General features: G+C 50.9%; 1 protein-coding gene across 1 annotated transcript in view; it reads right to left on the bottom strand.

Annotated features, from left to right (window-relative positions):
* LOC120762376 (kazrin-like) overlaps window positions 1–14,922 on the bottom strand; it is an 84,949-nt gene extending 70,027 nt beyond the window's left edge. Inside the window, exon 1 of the mRNA XM_040084728.1 lies at window positions 14,855–14,922. Coding sequence (XP_039940662.1) covers window positions 14,855–14,882 — 28 coding nt within the window. The 5' untranslated portion in view covers window positions 14,883–14,922. The remainder of the gene's footprint in view (window positions 1–14,854) is intronic.
* Window positions 14,923–17,678: the final 2,756 nt, after the last annotated feature.

Here is a 17,678-nt window from a genome sequence, read left to right as displayed (position 1 = left end):
TCGTTGCATGGGAAAGAGAAAATGACTGGAGAAGTTAACTCCAACCCAAGGTGAAGCCAAGTGGTTTGTTTTCATTACTGAAACCCACAGAAAAGAAATGCAAAACAGAGACAGCCCAAAGCCAACGGTGAAATTCACATTCAGGCGGAGGATTTTCTGAGGGTAAATGTTTGTTTTTATCCCAGTGCACTTAGGTCAGCTTGAATTTATGTTAATACCATCAGCAGAGCAGTGCCAAAATACTCAGTGCTTGACAACCTGCAGGTTCAGGGGTTTTTATAACTATTAATTTGTCCTGAATGCAACCACCCAGCACTGCCCCTTTCACACCGCACACCAGGGTAAAGTCTGCAGCACCTCCAGTAATCCTGATTTTGGCCACAATCTGTGGAGACTGCAGACAGCCCAACACCCTCATTTATCCTAAGAATTATTTTCCCACTAAACCCCCAATCTCCACATTTTTGCCAGCTACCACGAGCACGGTGGCATTCGCGTCCCATCTTGCCTTGCCTACACCTTTCTATCCTAAATCACTGTCCTGCCCATGTTTGCAGCACCAAGCTTCAGCAGCTGTGAATTTAATTAACGTGTTGTTTCTCCCTTCAACCAGACCATTAATGGAGTTGATAAATCAAAGGTGCCATTGTACTCCCTAACAGTGGATTTGTGATATTCCCCACAGGTCAGAGGACACGCAAACGGAGGGATGAAATTCACTGAGACATAAATCTGCGACAGTCGGATACAATCACACTCCAGTGATGCGAGCATTATGCAAAAGAACTTTGTATCTGGCCTCTTCCACAGAAATACCACGAGACCAACACAGAAAAACAAAAACTGGCTGAACAGTCCACTTCATACACTGCTTCTCATTCTCCTCTCATTCGTGCTGCCAGGTCAGTAATATTTACTTTTGTTTCATCAGAGCCTGGGTAGAAAAATACCACCAGGGCAGCATTTTTATTGATTTTAAATGAAGAATGGAGATTAAAATAGGGAATGCTCTGTTTGCTGTCCTTGAGCCTGTTTGGGATCTTTTGCCCTCTCTTATGAGAGTTGGCTGGATGGGGCTTGGAGCAGCCTGGTCTAGTGGAAGGTGCGTCCCTGCCCACAGCAGGGGATTGGAATTGGATCATCTTTAAGGTCCCTTAAAACCCCAACCAATCTCTGATTCTAAGATTGAGCTGGTCCCTGTGTGCTTGCCCAGTGCACAACATGCACAGCCCCAGCATTAATAAAATCATTAACAGAAGTATCATGAAGTTGTGATGAAAACAAAGCAACAGAGAGCTACCGTCACTTCAGACCAAGCTGTCCAAACCAGCCCCACCACAGCGAGCCTTGGCGTCACCACAGATGTACAGCAGAGACACCTGTGACCTGAGCACCCATCTACGGTCCACCAGATCCCTCAGCTACCTCGTGAGAAGGTTTTGCACAAGTAGAAGCTATCAGAAAGCATCTTAAAAATTAATAAATAAACAAAAACAGCAAACCTTGTCCCCCTGCAATCACGTGGCTTGATTTTCACTCCTGCCTTTCTCTCAGGATTGTGCTGAGCAGCCTCTGGCTGAGAAGAAGGTGCTGCCTCTGAGAGCAGCAGCGGTGTGCGAGGTTCTCATGGAGAGCCGATTGAAATGTTAATGAACAGGGCAAGGCTGGGTTCATACCCCAGACAGCACCCACCTCCTCACTGCCTTCACCTGCAGGACCTCCAAGATCAGGGCTCTGGCTGCAGGTCACAACCCCAAAACCCCAAGAAGGTTGCAGTGGATGCTCCGGGACACCAAGCCTTGGCAGGGGAGGCTGTGTCAGGGAGGGGCACTGTGCGATGAGCAGAGCTGGGAACACCCTCAAGGAACCAACCTCGCTTTGCAGGCACCTCCAGACGCGATTTGACGCCAAGCCTTTGCCACACACGGCCGAAGTGAGGGAGATGAAGGTGATGGGTGGGATGATCTCGCCCGCTGCCCTGCTACCGTCGGTGGGGAGACACCAGCACTCCCTGGGTACTGTGCATCTCCTGCCGGGGTGTCTGAAGCGTCTGGGGAGAAATGCCCCGCGGAGGAGCCGGTCCCTCCCGTGCCCGCACCGACCGGCCCGGGCGAGCCCCGCACCCGCCCCAGGGCTCGGCTCCGGCGTGACGAGTCTCGCCGTGGGAGCCCTGCCAAAGCTTCGAGGGCTTCGCAATTAACTTTCACAACAAACCAAAGCCTCAAGAGCCTTTTTAATCTCCCGGGTTAAGTAGGAGATGTGGGTCCCCGCCAAGGCTTTTGCGCGCCGGTGTATCGGCGAGGCGCTGATAAGGAGCTGGCCGCTTTGTGTGGGTCTGAGCGCAGCCACGGGAGCTCCCGGTTCATCCACCTTCATCCCCACGGCAGGAGAGCGGGGAAAGGCACGGGGAGAGCCGTGCAACAGGTTAAAACGCTGCGAACGTGCGGCCTCTGTGCGAATAAACTTGAAAGAAATGCTGGAGAGAAAGGATTAAAATTCCCGCACGGGTGCCATCCTCTGCAAAAATGTGGTTGCGCTGTTGTCCATCATAAAAAATAATAATAATAATTTAAAAAATATGTGTATACATTCAAGATTTCATCACGAAGTAGCTGATCTTCCCTGCCAGCCATCAGTTAAGGGGAGGTGAAATAACTACCAAAACAAGCCCGGGCTTGCCTGAATAAACAGGCAGGAAGGAAATCGCTGCGCGCAGATCCCAGCCCGGCAAGGATCCTCATCAGGATTCTCTGCCGGCAGCAGCCCTTGTCACACAGACAGACACCGTGCTCGTGCCTGCGGAGTTCGGCGCCTGACCAGCACCTCATCGTGATAATACCTTTAATAACGCCCAGAACAACTCTCCTGTGGCTAACGCGGCTCTCCCGCACGCCCTTCCTCTCCCCGGGGAGCCCAGACGCTGCTGCAGCAGCACACGCTGGCCTCAGCTCTACCCACAGGGATTTGGGGCAAAATTCAAAAAGAATTGGCTGTAATGTACAGGACAATGCTTTGGCATCCTCCTTGGCTTCCTCTGAGCCTCAGTCACAGCGTCTGTGGTAACCTAGTCTCCTCTTCCCACCCTTGTTCCCTTGGCAGACTGGAATAATGAGAAACCTTCATGTTTTTATCTATATTCAAAGTTGATTTTCCTTACCATTTTTTTACTCATTTTCAACGACAAAAACATTTTTTGGCGTTATTAATTACCAATTTAATCCTGCTTTCCTAATGACATGTACACAGATTTCCCTAAGATCAGAGCAGCTCTGCTAATCAGGGATAAACCCAGTGTACTAAAGAGGGTTATACTCTTACATTAGTCTTTCCTGTTGTTCTAATTAATGGTATTACCCTCTAAACTGTGCACACACGCTTAAAGAAAGTTAAGGCATGCTGAAAAAGTGCTGCAAAGGAACCAGAGTACGTTTAATGCCTTCCTACCAGTTACCTCCAGCACTACATCCATCTGCTTGAAGTCAACAATATCCATCTCTCTTCTTACTCAAGATGCTTGGTTTGATAAGTGGCTTTGGCCATTGATATATAAAAGCATGAGCAAAATTATCTTCAGAGCATCACTTCACTCTTCTGCTTCCCCTCTCCTCACCAGATTGCCACAAGGATATCAACACCCATCTGCTGATTCCAGTCCAGGAAAGATGAAAAACATCACTGCAGAATAAGCTTGTACTTACATCGGCAGAAACAACCAAAAATGAATTAGCAAATGAGAGCTACCTCACGAAAAAATGCAGTTCAGCAAAAATATCCCCCAATTTGGAGTCTTTATGCACAGCTGCAACTAAAAGGAACTGGAATAAATCACAGCAAGTCTTCAAGGCCTGGATAATTTTCCTTCATTGAGAGAATCCAAAAGCTCAGCTGCTTCCCAGCTCGGAACACACTACAGGATCCAACACCAGCAGTTTTGAAAGTATCTGGGTGACTTCCAGCACCCAGCTGAGGTGACACTGGGCAGGTTCTTGCAGCAGGAATCCCAACCCAACAGCCAAAGTCCCTTATTTGTGCCTTGAGCAGCCTCAGGTCCTGCAGCCTCACAGGCTTGACCCATTGCAAAGAGCTGGATGAGTTCACGCATGTCCCCACAGGTGTCTCACACCAAATTCTCTTAATCCCAACCCTGAGCCACCTCCTGGTGTAAAGATGAGACCAAAGGGTGGAAACAACCCTTCAAGATTACAGGAACCTTGGCAGCAGCAGCAAATCCCAGGTGTCCAAGAGCCAGGCGTATCAGCAGGTTGGTAAGGGCCCTGAAATGGGCACAGCCCTGCAAATTGACATCTCAGGGGTGTAAATACTGCTTTTACTGCTCCCAAGGCTACCCATAAAGGGTCTCACCATGAAGGATTTACCTGATTTCTCCCTGAGCAATGTTCCAACCCACTGGGAAACGCAGCCATGCAAAGGTTTGACTGAACATCGTGATGAGGTCAAAGGCGTCGCTGCTGACATCACAGTATGGACAGGCTGTCACTGCGAGCCCAGCCAGCTCTGCTCCTCTGATATTATCTGCATCGTTTATCTGCCAACGAGCACAGTTAATGCTTATCTGAATATGGGGCTTTAGTCCTGCAGGGTGGTCATTACCACGGCATTGTCACGCTAATTAACAGGTAGAGCTCTCAGGGCTTCTTTATGCATCTTTCCCCAGCCAAAATAAAACAAATGTAATTGTAGTCATACATCCAGATTTTGCATCAGGCTATTTCCTACAGTCACCCCGGTCCACAGCAGTCCAACCCTGACAGCAGAGGAAGCACTTCAGTCCATAAACCACAACAGCATCAAAAAAAAACCCCAAAAAAACAACCCTAGCCCAAGATAATATAGCTCCATTTAAATGGGGAAAAAAAAAAACTTTAAGGAACCTACAAGGTATTCAAAGCTCTTTAGTAAAGTGCTTTCCATTAAATCCTGCCACACGTGAAATGCTGAATCAAAGATGTTCAGTAAATGTGCCTGTCAGAGGAATTATGCCCAAAATCAAACCGGTCCCTAATGAGTGCACTCAGAAACGACAGCGATAAGCAGGGCACAGGAGATGTGTTAAATTACATCATTTACCAAAATACCCTGGGAATTATGCACGTCCAAGGAGGAAAAGCACAGAAAAAGGACTTCTGCAAAGGTGGCAAAACGCAAAGTGCTTTTTTTGAAGGTCTGCCCTGCCTGAAAGGAACAGCAGATTGTTGGTGCCGCACTCGGAGCGCCTGTGGCAGCTGCCCAGGGCCACACGCTCCTCCCAGAGCCACGGCCGCTGCTGAACCTCACACAACTCCAGCAGGACTCCAGCAGCTTGTCAGCAACTCCTGGGAGCGTGAGCGAGTCCCAGAGCTGGAGGGAAGCCAGGCAATGACAAGGGCAGGAGAACATGGGCAAGCAGGGCAAGGTGGCAGCTCATGAGCCCTGTTCCAGCACGCCCTGTTCACCCCGTTCTCTCCTTTGATGCCTGTGCACGCAGCAGCTCCCAACCTGGGGCAGACAGCGCTGGGGACAATGCCCACAAGGGCACCAGCTGGTGACAACCCACTCAACTCAGCTCCTCTGTGCCCAGTCCCAGTCCTGCCTCACCCAGCAGCTGCGACAACCCACCAAAAGCATCCGTGCACAGCAGCATCAGCACAGCAGGGCCTTGCAGGAATCCAACACAACTGCCTGGGTACCTTCTAGTTAATAAATCTTGAAAAGGTCTTTGCTTGTATTACAATGTGCTACCCTAAACCAGAAGTTTTTTGATATTAAATACAGCTTTTTCACTAAATAGGTGGCCTTCCTGTGGTTTCTCTATGAGCTTTATATTTTTAAAGTAGGGTTTTTTTTTCCCCCACAGGAGCTGCATAGCTTTGGCCTCACCACCTCCCTCTGCTTTTCATGGAAATTTAAGAACCCCATTAATCAACCCTCTCACCCTGAGCTGTCAGTTCTGGACCTCTCTTGACCACGAAAGGAGATCATGCAGGAAACTAAAGCTCATTTGAGCAAACCCTGCGTGGCTTTAAAACAAGCTCCCTTCCCAAGGATGACAAAAACGATCTTTGCAGATTCAATTACTCGATGCAAATGTGGTGGGGGAGCACACCGTGTCTGTCTCCACCTGAAATGGTTCCCCCGCTCCTGCCTGAGCCATCACTTCGGCAGGAAAAAAATGACAAATTTGGGCAAAGCCATTTAGCAGCTCTGGATATACTACAGGGGATATAAAAGGTCAAGGAATTAATGTTAAGAATCTGCAGTGGATGAAACAACAGGTTTTGCTGGAGCAGATAATGCAATAATTGACTAACATAAAAGCAAATAATTGGGTGCATTTAAGGCTAGAACAAACAATGATGAACACACAGAGAGAGAATATTTTACCATCACAGGATGAGGGATCTGTTTTCTGACTCTGCTGCTGTTGCACAAAATCACACAAAGACGCTGTTGAGCTTCAAGGGAGAATCAAAAGCCCAACAAGTATCTCTGAACTGGGCTCTGCTCATCCTCACACCCTTGCTGAGGAGTGAAACACTGCAGAGGGACAGGGCTCCAAGATGCAAACGGATCCCCCAGGGTCTCCTCTGGCAGCCCTGCCTCTGCCCTCCTGCCTTCTACCTCACAGGACAGCTGCTCTTCAAAATGCAGCTGCATTTGGAGATTTTCCTACTGAAAATCTCAGTATGGTCCACTAGAACCTTTAGTGCAGTCCTCCAGGTTTCTTCTAACGTTATTTTCCCCCTCCTGGAGCTTAACAGAGCGTCTAGACGATCTAAATCTCTAGGATCAAAAGCAACTTCTTCTAATCTATTCCTCAGATCAATTTGCTTTGCTTTCCACCCCTAAAAGAGCAAATCTCCCTGGAAAACAGGCAAACACTTCCTGTGCTTGTGCGCCTGCAGCAAATTTCGACCCACGACCATCTCTTACAACAATTGGAAACATCCTGAAAGAAATACCATTTTATGATGGGAGGGCAGAGACCACTCAAACCAAGCAAGGAACAAAAGCAGAATCTTACAAATACCTTTTAAATCATCCCTAAAGGTTATGGGATACTCCTGTGCACCCCTGAAAAAGCAGATGAGGCCAAAGCGAAGCATTTTGGGATATTCTGCTGTAAGGAAGCTGTTACTGGTGAATTAGCTGTGGCATCACTGCTTCCTAGTCCCAGTTCTGGGACGCCCACTCAGTTGATGATGGCCAACAGTAATCCCATGGCACTTTTCCCAGTTAATTTCCAAGGAGGATGATGGACAGTTCAGTTAAAAGAACCAGGCTGGAGCAGTGTGGGTGCTCTGCCAGCCTTCATCATCTCTGTGCCGTGCACACTCACCACTGGAAAACTCTCCAGCTGTACAGTAGGGCTGTAGGGAAGAGTTGGCAAGTTCATGTTCTGGCTGAAATTAAAGAGTGATGAGAGTCCACTTCTGCAAATGCCATGATTTGATAAGAATTAAAAGGCAAAGGAAACTCAAAAGATTCAAGTTTTAGGTTCTCGGTTTCAAACATGGTCAATGGGCTCAATCTGCTGGAGCAGAGGTACAAGCTCTGTTTCACCTTTCCTGCAAAAAACTACTTCCCAGGCATGTCAGCTCTCCAGGTTTGATTGCTGCTGCAAAAGAGAGTCAGAGAAAAGGCTGCAGATAGGCATCAGGACACCATTGTGCTCCTTTACTCTCTTTACATCCCACATATTCACACCAAACAACAATTTCCCCCACCTCCAATACACACTACTTTCTGCCCAAAGGTGATTTAACTCCCCACTGAGGCAAAGGTGATGATGGAGAGATTTGGGATTCTCCCCCAGATGCCACCCAGCGAAGTGAGACAACAAAGAGATGGCACAGGACAGCAGCAGCAAAGGCTGTGACACATTAGACCCCTGTCAGATAAAGCCAAAGGTTCAGTTCCCAGATACAGCCTCTAAAACCTGTGAAATCTTAATTTAGAGGAAGAAGTGGCATGAAAATACGTGAGTCAGAAGGACCAAAAAGGATGAGAAATGGATTTACAGATGCCCTCAGAAGAGATGCTCCTTCCAGAAGAAAGATTTGCAGAAGCAATGAGGGACAAGGATGATTCTCCATGACTGGGGTGAGCCCAGACCTGGATCACATGACTGCAGAGCATCGCTCAGTCCCTCTTCTGTCTTCAAAGTAAGGGTGATCCTCTCCCAAACTCTGAGTCTGTTGGGTGCCAACAGGAGATCCAGGATGCCACCACACTCTCTTCACCCTTCTGCAGGCATCCCTGCTCCTTTCCCATTGTCCAAGCGATCTGAAAGCAAATTCTAGCCTCATGTACTTAAAATCTGTGGCTGACCACGTATCTGAAAAGCAACAGCAAAAGAGCTTTTTCCATTCCTCTGTGCAAACATGGCCCTGCCCATTGCAGCTCTCCCACCTAGCAAGTGTCAGAAATCCTCACGACAAAACCCCATTTCTCACTAATTGCTCTGTGCAAAAACATCTCTCTGCTGCAGCTCATCTTCTGCACTCCAAGGCAGAGGTCTTTGCAGTTCAGTAATTTTTAGACACAGACACATCACTTTATCAAGCCCAGCTGAAAACCAGAAATCTGACCCAAAAGCCACTCACACTGAGTCCGGGTGGGAACAGCCAGTCTGCATCCCCTGTGGTCAGCTCTGTCCCCATCCCAGAGGCTCCTTGCAGGGATTTGGGGAAGGACAGCACTAACAAGACTGGGGAATCAGCAATTTATCAGGTTATGGACTGAGGGCTATCGGGATATCCCTGGGAGTTGTGGCCCCCAGCCAGTGTCAATCATGATCAATACCACTGCAGAGACACATGGTCCTCCTGGAGAGCCTCAGCTATCTCAGGTCCCCTCAGATCACAGCCCCATCACCCAACCTCAGCCTCTTGCTCTGGGGAGACACCTCCAAACCTTCACCGCCACACCTCCAATTACCCACCTTGGCTGTGGGTGCAGAAGGAGAACCTTGGGAAGAGATCCTCCTCACCTTTACAACTCCTGCAGACAAGCTGACTGCAGAAAAGGCTTCAAAATTTTCAAAAGCAGTTTTTCCACTTCCATATTCTGGTGAGACTGCTTCTTGTTCCTTAAAAAAAGCTAAACCCATCCCACCTCCTGCTACCATGGGACGCATTTCCAAACACCCAAAATAATCTAGCTGGAGGTTCCACAAAATCCATCTCAATACCCAAAAACACCACCCGTAAAGACTCAAGTGAAACAACACAGAAATGAAAATCAGGAAGAGGTTGCAAAGCAACAAGAAGCAAACCCCTGAGCCTTCAGCACCCCATGGGTGAGGATGTATCCTGAAAAACTGAGGCCTCTGGGTGACTGATTCCCCAGGGTTTTCTGCGTAGCTGCTGCCCCGCTCTGCACGCCGCAGCACGAGCACGGGGTTCTGCAGATGCTGCGTCAGGACCAGCGCGCTGATCTCACGCTTTGCTGGCAATGAGGAACTGTGAGGATTGAATTTTAACAAGCTGGAGACTCAAGTTTTGCTCTACATCGTGCTCGTGCTCAGTGCCTGGTGTACAGTGATGTACTTGAAGCATGGAGAGGAGTAGGCACCACTCAGGAAAGGGGTTTGCACCCCAAGGCTGGGCCAGGAGCCCCTGCCCAAGGCTGTAAAGCCTCTTTTGGCATCTCAGAGAATTCCATACTCAGTCCCAGGGGCAGAGCACACCAAGTCCCCTGATGTATCTGGAGGAAAAAGACTAAGTAATGCGAGGACAGATTGTCCTCTTGGATGACACCCAGCCCCAACAGTAATTATCTGAGAGTGCCTGAACACAACCCACAAAAATCACACTTAATCTTCCCCAACTTAAGACTGGGACTTATTTCTACGTCCCTCTCCCCACCTGCAAATTTAACACCATTTTCATGGTTACACTTCAAACTGGTGAGTCAAAAGCTCTGCATTAAGTCCTCCTTCAACTTCAGTTTACTTGAGCTTACTCATCCTTAGGAGCTTCATTATAACTCCCTCGGACAAAGCCTAAAGCAATGACAATCTAAATATTATGCTAACCATGCCAGATGAGGCTTTTGAATAGGAAAGCTCCAGAAAAGATTTAAATTAACATCTTCAAAGACGAAGATGTAGCAGGGATCCGGAGTGTTAGCAGCAGCGAGGTCCCTGTGTCTAAAGCAACCATGGGAACACTGCTAAGCACAGATTTATTTCCCAGCTCAGGCAATTGTTTTAGAGCATGAAACTAGCTGCTCCCAGAACTACACAAGACAAAGGGAAACAAAGTAGGAAATTATTAGAGAGTGTAGTAGTACAGCAAGACCTTGATTTTGTGATAAGCATGGTACAAAAACGCTCCCGATACCCGACTGGGCAGCAGTATCCAAATTCCTCAGGCTTCTTTACAGTATCAGCTCTCCAGCTCTGGAAGAACAAATAGCAGGGAAGATTTCTGAAGAGATGAAAATGGTACATTTTCAACAGCCTGAGATGATTACTCACAAAATAGCAACAGCACAGAGGTAACTGATTGCCTTCTGGGCAAAAGTCAAAGTCTTTGCATTGCAGCTATAAAAGATACTGAGATCAAAGGGAAAAAGAGAAAACCCTGTTTTAGGCTGTCATGAGCAGAAAGGTCCTCCTGGCCCCTTGGCATCACCACGTACCAAGACACAAGTGAAATCTTTCTTACGCTGCACGTGCCAGAGATAACTGTGCAGCAAGGAGGAACCCTTCATTCCAGGAGCAGGGTGCAGCTCCTGCCCCATTCCCAGCTGAATTTTGGCAGCATCCACTGCAAACGCCACCAACCCTCGCCAATCCTGCCACGGGGCAGGACATGGCGATCACAGTGTGCCACCACCACTCTGAAACCAGAAATGAGACAAGCCAAACGCTGAGCGAGGTGTTATTAATAACACTTAGCAATTGATTGCACGTTACATCTTCAAGCACTTTACCAGCAGTAATTAATTAAGGTGTTTTCCGTTTAATGTGGGAAGGAGACTAAAGCAAAAACACCGGGCTGAACGGACCCAACGCCTGATGCAGCACGGCGAGTCAGACTTCAGATTTCCACACAGATACTGCTTTTTACCAAATTACTGAAAATACAGATGTAGGCTGGGCAAAGCCATGAAGCCAAAAGCCCAGAGGTGCAGCCAGCACGGACAGGGGCCACAGTTAAGCATGGACCTGCCAGAGCCATGCTCTGCTGCATCCCCTCCTCATCACCAGCATCCCATCCCAGACCACTGGGCACATCTCCTGCTCACAATCAATTTAACCAATACTAATTCAAACAAGGATTCCAACACGAGGGTGCTGACACACGGCTGCAGAGATGTTACCGAGCGCTGCCTGTAATTGCCGTGCTAAGAGCTGGGGACATGAAGTATTGATTTCCACCCTGATCTGCATCCAAGTTTAGACAGAGGCTGCAGCCAAAATACTTCTCCCAGCAAACTCACCAGTTAAAAGAGACTGCCAGGGCTGAGAGGTTTGAATGATTAACAGTCACACCGAGGACTGTAAAAATGTGCAAGTTCCAGTCCTGCCTACCTGCGCACAGCCACCATCCTGCTCCCCCTCTTAGCAGTTCCAGTTTTGATTAAAATTATGGAAAAGAGGCCCTCACAACGTACCTTGCCTTGGCAAAAATAGCACATTGTAGTGGAGAAAAGTCTCAGAGTGCCAAAAAAGGGGCAGAGTTATTACCTCCAGCTGTCTCAAGCTGCACCATAATTACGCAAATAACACATCTGACAAACTCAGTATTAATTACTGACTGAGCGTGGCACAGAGACACACATTCACCTCCTTCCACACAACTTGGGACTGACCTGCAACAGCTGCCTGCAGCACTGTGATCATGAGCTCCTTCCCACCACATGGAAGGAATTCTCCCCTGTGAGGGTGGGGAGGCCGTGGCATGGGCTTGCCTAGAGAACCTGTGGCTGCCCCTGGATCCCTGGGGGTCTCCAAGGCCAGGCTGGACAGGGATTGGAGCACCCTGGCATAGTGGAAGATATCCCTGCCTGTGGCAGGGGGTTGGAACTGGATGATTTTTAAAGCCAAACCATTCTGGGATTCTATAAGCAAAGGGACCTGATGATTCCACCACGTGCTTTTCCTCCTGGACCAAAGCAGACCCCACCACACATCCACCTGCCACCCGAGCACCACCAGCACACCCCAAATCTGCACTTGCAGGCTGCCACCCTATTCCCCATCCTCCTGCCTGCCTTTAATATATTTGCATAAATCAAACAGCTTGGCAGCCCGCCTACTTAGGAGACACACAACAGCAGAGCTATTCAGAGATTCTTGTTTTCACCCCATCCTTCTGAACGTCGTCTCAAAATCCTTGAGGAAAAGCATACGGCTCACTATAGATATCTTGGGCCTGTCTACACAAACACAGAGTGATGTAGGAGAGCATTTATGGCGGCATATAAACAATAGTACCAAACTTAGGAAGGAAACACAAAGCTGAGTGAATCTACTTAGTGGGTTTTGTAGAGATCAAGTACTCTCCCCCTCTCCCTTCCCAAGCATGGCAGACAAAACACTCTTTAGATACAATTTTACACTTAAATGGTTTGCTTCTCTTACAACACCAGCAGTACAGGGCTGGATATATCACAGTTTTAATAACAGCTTATTAAATTCATGGGGAAAGACAAAGACTCATCCACAGCCACAAGGCCATGCAGTCACACCTTGCTGCAGCAGCGTCCTTGCTCCTAACTCCTCATCATCAGCACGCCGAGCCACATTTCCCAGCTTAGAGAGTGGGAAGATGGACCAAACCCTCCAGCAACTTCAGCAGTCGCTGCAGGTACAACTCTCCCACCCAGCCGAGGGTGGGGCCACTCTTTTCCCCCTGTCACAGGGACTCCACAACTCCAAAGCACGTGTAATCAGTTATTAAGCAGAAACACGCAGGCTTTGGGGAATGCAGCGCATTTCTTTGGCACCTTTACAGGGCACCAACTGTTTTCCAGCATGCTGATAGTAAAGGAACACAAAGAGGAGGTTTTTCATCACTCAACAGATTGGAAAAGAAAAAAAAAAAAAAAAAAAGCAAAAGCCCTAACCTCAGAGAACACACACCCCTGTCCCTTGCCAGGACACGCTGCAGAAATGTGCATCTCCCCAGAAGTGTCCTGGAGAGGAAACGAAACCAAGCCCTGAACGCGAACACAGAAATCAGTGTGAGCACGAGCAGCCGAAGGGTTTTACCTGCTCTCCTGGCTGGAAGCCTGCATTTCCACATGCATGCCCTGTACGGCGTGTCACCATCTGCATTCCTGATGCCCCTGCTCCACAGGGGAGGATGGAGGCTGGCATCCTCCTTCTGCCCTTTCAGCAGATTGTTATAAAAGCAAGAGCCTCGGTAGCCTGGCTGTGGTGTACAGCAGAGGGTGGCTGAGATGATGCCAACAGGATCCTCTGCACAGCATTTCAGAAAATCCCCGGCCACACAGGTAACTTCACTTCCCACATCCCCACCGCAACCAGGAAGCTCAGCTGAGTAAGTGGAATTCGCACCCCACACCCCCACTACCAAAACAGTGAAATACAAGCTGGGTGGAATAAAACCACTAATTAACCCCTCTAAATCAGTTTGCCATGAACAACACCGCACCGGCGATGCAATCGCATCGGTTCCAGCTATGGCAGGGAGGGGTTGAACCAAGACGATCTTTACGATCCTTTACAACCCTTAAGTGTTCTGTGATTCTGTTAATTTCATGGTTACATCCTGCCGGCAGCACCTATGCCCCGCCAAACGCTACGCTACCTTTAAAAAGCTTCACCAAAATGCTGCTGTTATTTAAAATAGCGCCGAACCACCCCTAAGAAGAGATACAGTAAATAAGTAACGAGTAAATAACAGCTACTGACGTTTTTATCACACAAGTGTAAATTCAGTTATCGGGAAAGGGGAGGGCTCGCACTATTTCTGTTCCGACACCAAGGCTGCTCGGGGTAAACTGTCATGCAAGCCTGTAATTATTTGGGAAATATAAACGCTCAAATACAAAAGCATTCAAACACAAACGTATCAGTGATGGCAACACACTTTAATTACCAAGAAACTGAATTTCAGCCTGCCGAGAGCACCACGAGTACTCCGGGAGCGATTCGGGCTCAGTTCCCCAACCTTCACACAAAGTCTCTTCCCCCCCCCCCCCCCCTGCACCCCGTTTTCCACGCCGGGCCCCGAAGCACGGAGACAACTTTTCAGGGATGGGGGGGTGCAGAGGGGGTGTGCGCATCGCACTGGGGCTGTGCGAGCTTAACCCCGACCGTGCCGGGGGTGCGGGTTTTAGGGGTGGGCTCCCCGTGCCCGGACCGAGCCCCGCAGCCCCCGAGCCCCGGGCCGGGCGGAGCAGCGGGGGAGCGGCGGGGCCGGAGCGCGGAGCGCGGATCGCGGCGGTAACATGGCTGCTTTCCTACCGAATTACGAAACCGGCTGAGGGCGCGGGATTACCGGGGAGAGCCGGCCGCTGGGGGGGACCTCGGAGAGGGGTGCGGCGAGGGGATGGCAACGGAGGGGGCGGTGACGGTGGTGGCGGCGGCGGGAGGATGTTGGGGGACAGCGAGTATTTGGGGAGGGAGGGACCCTCCTCATGCCGGGGCTGCCGGAGCCCAGCGAGGCGCCGGCAGCGGCCGCGGCTGGGAACGAACCCGCTCCGAACCCAGCGGGCAACCCGCGACCACGGCCCGACGGGACGCGCCGGGCACCCGCTCCCCCCCCAAAAAAAAAAAATAAACAATGAACAATGAGACCGAGCGGAGGCAGCGGCCGGGAGGGATCCTCGCCGGCTGCCCCTCGCCCCCTCGCCCCCTGCCCGCGGCGGGACCCACCTTGCGCGCCGTGCGGGCCGTGCTCCATGGCCGGGTCGCTGCCCAGCTCGGCCAGGCGCCGGCCGGTGGCCGCCAGCTCGGCGCGCAGCGCCGTCACCTCCTGGCCCGCCGCCTGCAGCGCCCCGTCGATGCGCAGCGCCAGCTGCTTGTTGTCGTCCATCATGTGCAGGATTTTGGCCTGGGGGGAGGGAGGAAGAGGAGGAGAGAGAGAGGTGAGAGAGGGAGCGGCGAGGGGAGGGGGGGGGGCGGGCAGGGGGCTGTGCCGGGCAAGGGAGGGGGCGAGGGGCTGCCCGAAGGGGAGCAGCGAGAGGGGAGTGGGCGGTGCGAGGGGCGGTGCGAGGGGAGGGGGCTGGGAGGGTGCGAGGGGGGCTCGGCTCGGGGGGACAAAGGGCGGGGAGGGGGGCTCTGAGGAGGGGAGGTGGATGAGGCGAAGGGGATCTGTGCGAAGGGGTGCAGAGGGAGCGGAGCTGTGCGAGGGGAGAGAGGTTCTGCAAGGGGGGGTGTGCAAAGGAAAGCGGCGGGAGTCTGTGCAGAGGGGGTGCGAGGGGGAGCAAGTTGTGCGGGGGGCTGGGGGTACCCCCTACCTGTTGCCCCCCCCGGCAGCCCGGGCAGGGCCGAGACGGAGGCGATCGCGTCTCTGCCGAGGGCATCCGCGGTGGGAGCGCGGCTGCGGCGGGGCGGCTCCCTCCCGTGCGGGTCCCTCCGGATCCCTCCCGTGCGGGTCCCTCCGGATCCCTCCGGATCCCTCCCGTGCGGGTCCCTCCGTATTCCTCCGGATCCCTCCCGTGCGGGTCCCTCCGGATCCCTCCGGATCCCTCCCGTGCGGGTCCCTCCCGTGTGGGTCCCCCCCGGGACCGGGGACCCTGCGGTGCCCGCGCCGCGCTGTGAGCGAGACCCTCCCGCAACGCCCCGGGAAGTTCAGGGGTGCTGCGGGGATGCTGCAGTGGCGGTGAGCTCAAAAGGCCACTGATGAAGAACCGTTCGGCTAGCTGCGCTCAGGTTCAGCCTGAGCGTAGCCGTGCCCGGCAGCTGCTTGCAGCAGGTGGAGGAAAATGGGCTCCAAAAATCCCCCTGGAAGGATTTTTGGGGCGGGGGGAAGGAGCCACCTGAGCGCTGTCACCACTGCAGCAGTACTAGTGCGAGAGCTCTTACGCTGGCGGTTCGCGTGGCACAAACCCAGGGTGAAAAATCGAGAATTATTGGTATCATCCCTTCGCTGGCGACTGCTAGAGGGAGCGCGGATGTTTCCCTGTGCCTTATCCATCCCTCAGAGGGATCCACTTGTGTGTTTGCCAGGGCTGCAGCAAGCCTGCAGAGCTGCCACCCTGCCCGTGGCAGCCGTGCAGATGGCTTCGTCCTCACTGAAGTGAAATTACCGAATCACAGAGCGATTTGTGTTGGAAAGGACCTTAAAGATCGTCTCATTCCAACCCCCTGCCGTGGGCAGGGACACCTTCCACTGCACCAGGTTGCTCCAAGCCCCATAGCAGGGGATGCTTTGGAGACCATGGCCCAACGTGGCTGCGCCTCTGTAATCCATCCCTGCATCCCAAATCTGCAGGCAGCCGTGCTGTGAGTTGTCACCTGAGCCTCTTATACCTGGAGAAGTTCACAAAGGGGTTTAGGAGCTGGGCAGGAGCCCCATGGCAGTGGGGTGGGAGGCTCACAGAAACAGGAGGGGGTGTGGGAAGCACAGTGAGGAGCCAGGACGGTGAGCGGGGACTCTGGCTAAGGGGGAAGTCAGAGAAAATCATGAGCCACAAGGAAAACAGCCCTGCACAGTTTGCTGAATACTCTGATATTTGCCTAAATTCAGGCTTTTGGCTGAACGAGCTGAGAGTTTGGGGCAGTTATTTGAACTTCGGGATGTCCTTGTGCAGCACCAGTGGCACTGCAGAGCCCTGCTTCAAAATGCAGTAAAAAGGAGAGAAATGGGCTCCCGTTCTCTAGAGCTGCAGGGATGGCTCCAGGAGAGGCTTGACGTGAGCACATCACCATCCCACACATGCAGGGACTGCAGGGACGGGGCTCTGCAGGAGCAGAGGGTTTGGCGTGCAGAGTCCCCAGGCAGCTTTTGGGGACAGAAATGGGGTAAATCTGCTGGAAAACATCAACAAGAGTAGCCTGGATCCCCCAAAACCTCAGGTCTGATCTGGATCCTGGGTACAGCCAGCTCTCCAAGAGTCAAAAGGATTGAGTCCTTGTCAAGTGGCATCTAGTCCTTACATCCATCTGGATCAATCCATCTGGATGTTGTAAAACAGAGAAAATTTAGCATTTATTCAATGAAACAGTACAGTGGCTTTTGCAAGGGACAGTTTTTTCTGACAGAGTTTCCAGCAGTGTTTGCAACCCAAGCTGGGTGCTGGGCACTTGGAAGATCAGTGGAAAGGTCTGTTTTCCTTAATGAATGCCCAGAGGGCCAAGAAAAAACCCACGAGGAGAATAAGTGCAATTTTTGAAATTCTTTCCCCATCATCTCTGCAGCCATCCCCGAATGAGATAAAGTTCTGTAAGTATATAAAGAAACTGAATTCTAATCAAGATAAATGCCCAGTTTCATACCTAATTTGCATCAGTATGTGCTGCAAACTGTGTTTGCAAATGGGAGAATTATGTATGTAACCAGATAACCTGAGTGTGCAATCCCAGTACCGTATATGCAAAACTTCCTCATTGCACTTGAATAAAAGTAAAGCTTCAGCAAAAAGGAACTCGGCTTTAAAGTACCGGCACTTTTTTTTTTTTTAATCATAAAAAATTCAGGTTAAAGCTGATTTGAACCTTCCAAGAACACATTTAGCTGCTAAGGCAAATTCCAAAC

This window comes from Hirundo rustica, chromosome 22 (assembly GCF_015227805.2).
Source record: "Hirundo rustica isolate bHirRus1 chromosome 22, bHirRus1.pri.v3, whole genome shotgun sequence".
In the NCBI taxonomy this organism is placed as follows: Eukaryota; Metazoa; Chordata; class Aves; order Passeriformes; family Hirundinidae; genus Hirundo; species Hirundo rustica.
The sequence above is the reverse complement of the archived record's forward strand: the minus strand, read 5'-3'. Positions and strand labels throughout refer to the sequence as shown.